The 8903-nt window shown below is 42.2% G+C and overlaps 1 protein-coding gene across 1 annotated transcript; it reads right to left on the reverse strand.

The window, feature by feature from the left end:
• LOC110508682 (ankyrin repeat domain-containing protein 33B-like) lies at positions 1-8903 on the reverse strand. Its single transcript, XM_021589398.3, has 4 exons — positions 8385-8903; positions 3660-3789; positions 3307-3447; positions 1-1417 (listed from the first exon to the last, which is right to left on the reverse strand). The coding sequence occupies exons 1-4, from the start codon at positions 8826-8828 to the stop codon at positions 603-605; spliced, it is 1530 nt and encodes a 509-aa protein (XP_021445073.3). The 5' UTR covers positions 8829-8903; the 3' UTR covers positions 1-602.

Raw genomic sequence — 8903 nt, forward strand, 5'->3', positions numbered from 1 at the left:
CCCTATTAAGACACTTTATTTTGGCAGTTACCTGTACATACATCCAACTGATTTGTGTATTATCTGCTTTGAGAATATCCACCAGACAAACATACATTTTTTTGGTGGAGATGAAAAGGTCTCTGACCAAAACATTGACACAATAAACAACGTGCAAAGTATTGTATGTGTTTGAGTTATCCTTTTTACAATGGAGATATCAAACAGTCATAATCTGAAGAAATGCAGATTGAATGGAGAAATGCATAATCTGAAGAAATGCAGATTGAATGGAGAAATGCATAATCTGAAGAAAATGGAAGAATGCATACAAAAATACATCTGCATAAAAGTTCAATTATGAATTCCTCACAATGAGTACACAGTTCAAGCCAAGTATTCCTTCCCCATTACTGTCAAAAGCCAGAAAACAGAGTAACCAATCTAGGACAGGAAAAGATAGTGCTCCATGGCTACAGCTGAATCAAGTGGCACAGTCTTTAAAATCTAAAACGCTGGTGATAACTTCATCTCCTCAGTTCAGAACCAATTACAGTTAAAGGTTAGCTCGCACCCCAAGGCTCTTGAAAAGCAATTTGAACTCTCCTCGTAGCTCAAGTCTTTCAGCGCATCCTCACTGTGGGTAAACGTCTCTTCTTCCCCTCTTCCTCTTGCCTCCTCCTCTCCTCCTTGGCCTCTTTGTACCTCCACTTGGGGAGCTGAAGGAGCTCGGGGTCCTTGCTATTTTTTCTCTTTTCAGGGTTGGGCCATGAGGGGACCTTGCACAGCCTCACCTTGGGGACCACAATGCCCGGCCTGACACTACTCCTCCTCATCATGTTCAGGGGCAGCAAGCTGGTGCGCCTCAGAGCCGAAGTACCAGCCACCGCAACCTCTTGCAACATTTGGGTCTGCAGGCTGGCCCTCCGGTCCCTCTTCTTAGGAACCAACTGCACCCGGGAGTTATTGAACAGCTTCTTGTTGTTGTTGAAGTGCTCGGGGCCCAGGCACTTCAGTTCGTCCACTCGCTGCTTCCTGAGGATCTCTGGCACGGCATAGCGCCGCTTCCCGATGCAGGGGGGACTTCTTGGGGCCACAGTGTGGCAGGCGGTGGCGATCAATGGGCTGGACAGAGCGGTAGTGATGCGTACCATGTGGTCCATCACACCATCGTCCACGGGGTCCGTCTTCATGCGGAGAGAGAACCTGCAGCAGACCTTGTCTGCCACCTTCTGCCAGCAGCTCTTGGACTCCTGGCGTTGGGCCACTAGTTCCTGCAGCATGGGCCATTCCAGCTTGTAGGAGTCACAGAACTGCTGGGCGCATGGCTGGGCCATCAGACGCATCATCAGATAGCCCGTCTCATAGCGACATGTGAACAAAGCCCACTCCCTGGAGGTCATCTTGCGGCTGTAGTCCCTCGCCTCCACGTCCGCTCCTAGTAGAGGGAATACACAAATAAGAAGAAGCATTGAATGCATTGTTATTCAATTGTCATTTCTAAATGTTCATATTTATGGGAGCTGTTACAGATGTCGATCTTAACTTGACCAATTTCATCACAGGAGGAATAGAATCCTGCAGCAGGAGCATTTGATTATCTGAAAAAATATTTGCAATCACCACCAGGGGGAAGCTGGAAGCAGTGTTTGAATACAATGCAGTACCGTACCTACATTGTACCTTAGACTGCTCGTTGTGCTGTTGGAAGGTGAACCTTAGCCCCAGTCTGAGGTCCTGAGCGCTCTGAAGCAGGATCTCTCTGTACTTTGCTCCATTCATTTTTGCCTTGATCCTGACTAGTCTCCCAGTACCTGCCGCTGAAAAACATCCCCAAAGCGATGATTCTTCCGCCACCATGCTTCACCGTAGGGATGGAGCCAGGTTTCCTACAGCTTGGCATTCAGGCAAAAGAATTCAATCTTGGTTTCATCAGACCGGAGAATCTTGTTTCTCATGGTCTGAGAGTCTTTCGGTGCCTTTTGGCAAACTCCAAACGTGCTGTCATGTGTCTTTCACTAAGTAGTGTCTTCCGTCTGGCCACTTTACCATAAAGGCCTGATTGGTGGAGTGCCACAGAGATGTTTGGGTTTGGTGGATGCCAGAAGAACGCTACCTGCCCGAATACATAGTGCCAACTGTAAAGTTTGGTGGAAGATAAATAATGGTGTGGGTCTGCTTTTCATGGTTCCAGTGAAGGGAAATCTTAACGCTATAGCATACAATGACATTCTAGACGATTATGTGCTTCCAACTTTGTGGCAATAGATTGGGTAAGGCCCTTTCCTTTCAGCATGACAATACCCCCATACAGAAAGTGAGGTCCATACTGAAATGGTTTGTCGAGATCGATGTGGAAGAACTTGACTGACCTGCACAGAGCCCTGACCTCAATCCCATCGAACACCTTTGGGATGAATTGGAACGCGGACTGCGAGCCAGGCCTAATCGCCCAACATCAGTGCCTGACCTCACTAATGCTCTTATGGCTGAATGGAAGCAAGTCCCTGCAGGAATCTTACAACATCTAGCGGAAAGCCTTCCCAGAAGAGTGGAGGCTGTTATAGCAGCAAAGGAGGGATCAACTCCATATTAATGGCCATGATTTTGGAATGAGATGAACGACGAGCATGTGTCCACATACTTCTGGTCATGTAGTGTAGCTATCCTATTCATCGTCTTCTTTGCCCAGATACTGGTTCAGTTGTTGATGTGTATGGATACATTTCAGATAAATGCACACTTGAATGTTGCAGGAATAGGATCCATATGCCTACAGTAGCAATAGGACATTTATTCATATTCTGTCTGGTGCTTTTAACATTTTAATGAGTGAAAGAGGGTCATCACTAATTACCACAGCCTCAAAGTCATAATTATGGCTAAACCCCACCTATTTCTACAATTTCTCTTCTTAAAATCTTTTTTTAAACCTAACCTTAACCACACTGCTATACCCTAATGTTAAATTACATTTTTGTTTTCATGAATCTTTACGATATAGCCAATTTGGACTTTGTGGCTGCGCTAACTAATGACAACCGCAAGATAGGGAGGATGATTTTGATAGCTGGCACTGGTCCGAATCACTCAACTGCCCCTGAATATGGTGAAAGGGAACTGTGGCTTTTCAGTGAAAGTATCTAAATCACGAGGCTCATTTGAATTTCCTGATGCGCAGGACATTTTTCTGCAACAAAAGAAGATTAAGATCCGACATCTGTAACTGTACAGACTTATTCTTCATCACAGTGGGCCTAGCAAAAAAATAAAGATAATGTAAACATTGGAGAAAGTATATAGGAAAACTAAATATCTTAGCTCTACCTGACATCATGAGCAAACAAACAACATCTGCCCTCCCTTGCATGGCTGCCTTCATCAAAGCGGTGAATCCATGGCAGTTCCTACGCTCTAGGTCCAGGTTGGGGAAGTAGTTGATCAAGTAGCTGGATATCATAATGTGGCCTGGTGTTACAAAATAAACAAATGTGTTATTCACCTTATTCACAATTAACCATTTTTAATTCTACTCAATGTTATCAGATCAAAGCGTTTGTCTTCATCTGGATTTTCATTTAGAATTTTCATTATATTTCATGACACATTGCCAAGATATACTGTACTAGGAAGTAGGAACCAACCAACCTCCCAGCATTGAAACATCTGTAGATTTTTACCTGCTTGAGCAGCTGTCATGAGGGCTGTATTCCCCTCGTTGTCTTGCCAGTTGACATCGATATGGGGACACTGAGAAAGCGCTATGACCACATCCACCCAGCCCATGTAACAGGCTACTATCAGCCCATTCTGAAAAACACAACATTCAAAGATCAGTGACACATACCTCTTTTTGGATGTATGTTTACTGCTTTAGTAAAATACGTCAGTGGCCTTCTGGTGACTCTGTTGACACACAGTGCCATATCGTTCAACTCGAACATTTGGCCTTGCACCAAAGGTATATTAAGTCACACAACTACCGGCACATCACTTGTTTACTTTAGATCTCAAGAAAGATACACATCTCCAGAAGTGGCTGCTGCTAGTGCTTGTTAATGACATTGTAGCTAATTAAGGACACAAAGCAAGCTCACCCACCCAGGACTCTGAGGTCACTGTTACACTGATGGTCTTAAGTCGGTGGTCTCAGTGCTCATTATCCCAACACAGTTGCTTCACAGGGTCAATTGGATCAATAGGTGGGGCGTCATGTAGCCTAGTGGTTAGAGCATTGGGCCAATAACAAAAAGGTTGCTAGATCAAATCCCTGAGCTGACAAGGTAAAAATCTGTTGTTCAGCCCCTGAACAAGGACGTTAACCCACTGTTCCTAGGCTGTCCTTGTAAATAAGAAGTTGTTCTTAACTGACTTGCCTGGTTAAAAAAAAAATAGCTCTGCTTTTTAAGGTATGTTTAAAGCTACTCTAGCTCTAGGTGCGTGGTGCTAGACTAGGTGCGTGGTGCTAGACACTGACTGTTGACAGTGTAGAATAGGACAGTGGGTAGTCTCATTTGTAAATGAGAGCTGATTTAAGAAACAATCTGTCTTTGGGGGTCTTTGAGAAACAATTTACCTAACAAAATAAACAAATACTTGGAGCGAAACTGATAAACCTGTATGATTGGAGGGTAATGTCAGAGATGCCAAATGACAGACCTACTGATCCCTTAGGAAATTCCAAGTTAAGTCTCAGCTAATAGTCTTTCTGGAGCTTTCTGAACCATCTGCCTGCTGCTGCCTACAGTACTAATCACAGTCCACCAGACCTATGGTGAGATAGCATAATGACCGGATAGTAAACAGTATGCAAGAGTGGCTCAAGGGCTCAGTTTCTGGATTTGGGGAAAACCCAGTCACCAAGGCTACTGTACAACCAATCACAGGTATGGGCTGGATTCAATCAGTATTGCGGAAGTTTCAGTGTAAATCCATGTAAAAAGGTCAAATGTCATCTCCAGTTAAGCCGACATATACAGTGTTTATGTGACTGCAGGCCGCGGGAACATTGCCTTTAATTGTCAATCGCGCAATAAAGTGGATCTTCAGCACTACGTATTGAATAAAGCCCTAAGTCATCTGAAGAAAACTCATTAGACATTGTGTACTGTAAACAAAGCGTTATGCCCACTCATAATGAAAACCCCAAACTCAAAAGCGTTGGAATATCAACAGAACCTCCAGTATTCTCACTGCTTAGGGTTTACATGGTCAACTGATGTAAAGGTCTCTGTTGTAGGCCTAGAACGCAGCTTTGGGACCAAATAGGAATTCAAAGTGAAAATATCTGACAACAACACCCCATCTATAAACAACCCAAGGGAGAACATCATCTTGCCATGGCTCACTATCTATCTTGGACCCGCTATCTGTGTTGGGGAGTAGTGAACTACATGCAGTTCAACTAGTAATTCAACTATATTTTGCAGTAGCTTTGTGGTAGTTGAACTAAATTCAAACCGTGGTTGTTTTTTCAGTAGTTAATTACTTTTTTCTGCCATGTAGCAGTGTAGCTAACTACTGGAACTACACTACTTTTTGGCCAAAAATAAAACATGGGTTAAGTAGGCAAGAATTTCCTTTCTTTTTTGGCATCAGTCCTTCCTAATTCTCTCTTGAAACATAGTTCTTGTGTTTAATATTCTAAATGACACATTCTGTTCCATCTGACTCCAGAGTGGTTCATTTATAGTCTGTGACATTTCAGATTTAGATATGATAATTTATCACCAAGTAGTTTGGATGTAGTGAACTGCTTTTTCAAAATATTTTAAGTTAAATAAACTATATATTTTTAAAGGTTACCTTTAGTGTAGCGTAACTCTTCCAGTTTGAAGTAATTGGCAGCTTGGTTAACAATATTTCCAGAGTAGCTTCTCCAACACTGACTATCTGTCTAGGTGAATTGGAAAAACTGCCGTTTTAGATTTGCCAAAAATAATCTCTTAATCTGCTCAAACAGAGTGCACCTTCAGTTTGTTTGATTTGAAAACACTGCTGTGTGTGGGTTTGTTTACATCTACACAGACTACACATTGGGGCTCATGTCATGACAGTGGAGGATGTAACATGAAACAACTGAGAGCATGTCTTGCTTTTATGGATCCAGACACTCGTGCCATTAAGTGTTGCATGACATCAAACTTCTCCCCTCATTTGTACTGTATTAGTATGTCCCATGAGAAGGGAATATACAGGTCAGTGGTCGAGCCTAGTATCTCAGTTTTACCAGCTACTGAGGGAAATCAGGGACCTACTGTATCTACAAGCAACACCTTTAGAATATAATGTACAATAATAGTCGCTGAATGCGTAGGCTACTTATATCCCTGGTATTATTGCTTTACCACTTAAGAGGATACAGCAGTGAGAAACACATTCAAAATTGTATTGGGTCTAACCCTAATGTCTACCTGTTGGGTACCCATGATGGTCATTAATGTTGTAAAGAATAAGCTATTTGAAGCACCATCCTCGTCCTTGGTATTGTCCAGCTGCACCCTGATATCTTGGGTGAACCTTTTGAAAGCTCAGCCATGATTGCGAGCTGATTCAATTCTATCTCAATCTCAGTGGCGGTCGGTGACGTTTAAGATAAGGGAGGGAAATAATTTTGGGGATGAACATTAACTAATTTCTATTACAACACATTGAATGACTGTCATTCATATTCCATTCACCCAGATCAATGTAACATCAATAGGTTTAGGCTCTTACATGATACTCATATTTTTCCTATACACATCATGAGGTTGCGACAACTTAGCCGAATGAAAGTTTAAAACATAGGTGCACAAGTTGAGAGAAATTTGAGTAACCAAGGTGACAGACATTGACAGATTCAATACTGCCTTGCACAATCTTGCCTGTACCTAGCTTATCAAGGGTGTAATCATTAGTCCAACAGTTGCACACAATAGTTTCTATTTGACAAATTCAGGTATATTTACCCTCGTTTCGTTCTGTTTGCTTCCATTTAAGCAACATTTTCCAACAGAATCGGCAAAATGAATACACCCCTGATCACACGGAAACACAGTTCACTTTCAAAACAGCCACATATAAACAGCATGATCCCTTTGATCGTTGGATAATTCCTTCTCGCATCTACACGCCCTCCTCCTCTCAAAAAAAAAACATTCCAAGCCAAACCTTCATATCAGAACTGCTAACCGCTACACACAGCTTACATCATTGTCACCATATTAGCTAACATCAAGTCAATGTAGCTACTAGACCTAACAAGTTAGTAAACTCTCTACAATCATGCAGTACAGTATACGGTTAGCAAGCAGTTTATCAGTTACACCGGCAAGCCCCGGTGGCAATAAATTAATAAAACCAAAAGTTTACCTTGACATTGAAGAGTTCCAGTGTTGGATAGCCATAGCCAGCTAGATAACGGAGCATCCCTCTCGGTTTGAGCCGGGTGTGTGAGAAGGCTAAAGTATCCAGCTGCATTTACTAGCTAAGTAAATACATTTTTTTGAAGAAATGTATTTGTTGAAAACTATTAAACTCTTGTCTTTCTCTCTCTTTGAGTCAACCACTCACCACATTTTATGCACAGCAGTGCTAGCTTACTAGCTGTAGTGTATGCTTTCCGTACTAGATTAATTTATTCTCTGATCCTTTGATAGGGTGGACCACATGTCAGTTCATGCTGTAAGAGCTCTGATAGGTTAAAGGATGTCCTCTAGAAGTTGTCATAATTACTGTGTAACTCTATGAAAGAGGGTGAGAACCATGAGCCTCCTAGGTTTTGTATTGAAATCGATTCAGAAGCTAGCTGTCCTCCGTCTACGCCATGGTGCTGCTGAGGCCACTGTAAACCTTCAATTGTGTTTTACCCAATTATTTGGTGACGTTAATATATTTAATATAGTTTCATTTAATAATGATGACTTTTTAAATGTTTCACTATTTTTATTTTTATGAAATTTACTGAGGAGTATGGTCCTCCCCATCTTCCTCTGAGGTGCCTACACTGCTCAATCTGCAATCCACACCCCCATCTGTTTCAGGGCAACAAACTGCTCTGAGTATTCCTCTGAGATTGTCACTGTCTACAGAAATGGCACAATTTGGGCCCTATATGACACTCAGCCCTATACAGAAAGCCTGGAAAATGAATTCCTAGTTAAAACCTCTGCTGTTCTATCAAATCACTATAAAGCCAATTCCTGATTGGTGGAGATCTCATGGAAACCTTCTTTACAAATATCTAAGTTCCAATGTCCATGCTAGCATGCCATGTAGAAAGCATTATGCATTGCAAGTAGGATTCTAGTGTGGACATTGGAACACAAACAATGTTATATGTTTGTGCAGTCGGGCCTTTACTTGATAATACTGATATAAGTTTCAAAAAACAGTTAATTTCTTTAATGACACCACGAACATACTCTGTTGTTCTTGTCTGTTTCATTCACTTCCTCCTTTGTCACCCCTTGCCTTATCATAATCTTCACTATGATGGAATTGTTATTGGAGCAGGCCTTGAAGAAGGACAGAGGTTCGGGGGTGTTTGGGCTGGGAGTCCTGTATTTGAGAGAGTCATCGGGTGGATAGAAGGAGTTATCAGAGTCAATACTCTTGGTATCCTTCGGCAGATCTGGCAATGTGTCAAAGTCAAACTCTTCAAATTCCTGATAGACATCATCGTCGTCATCGTCGTAATAGTTGCTTTCCTCATTGTCTCCCTCATTAGGATCCTCATTTTCATTGCCTGCGACCGTCTCCGACAATACAGACGACTCCTCATCTTTGCGACCCCTGACAATCCCATTCTGCTGAACATTTAACAAGGTCCCTCCACCTCCACCTGGGTCCTCTGTGATCTGCACCATTTAACCTCCTATTAGAATACACCACAATATCAATATTAATTGCCCCTCATTCAAAATGTAAATACTTAGCTAGGT

Source organism: Oncorhynchus mykiss, chromosome 28 (assembly GCF_057628025.1).
Source record: "Oncorhynchus mykiss isolate SJ-2025 chromosome 28, ASM5762802v1, whole genome shotgun sequence".
NCBI lineage: Eukaryota > Metazoa > Chordata > Actinopteri > Salmoniformes > Salmonidae > Oncorhynchus > Oncorhynchus mykiss.

Excerpts from the sequence above, each read along its gene's own strand:
- LOC110508682 (XM_021589398.3), bottom strand. The coding sequence starts at position 8,828 with ATGGTGCAGATCACAGAGGACCCAGGTGGAGGTGGAGGGACCTTGTTA. Across the intron at positions 3,790-8,384 it reads AAACAGACAAGAACAACAGA|AATGGGCTGATAGTAGCCTG; the intron begins GTATGTTCGTGG and ends TGTGTTTTTCAG. Across the intron at positions 3,448-3,659 it reads CATGACAGCTGCTCAAGCAG|GCCACATTATGATATCCAGC; the intron begins GTAAAAATCTAC and ends TTGTAACACCAG.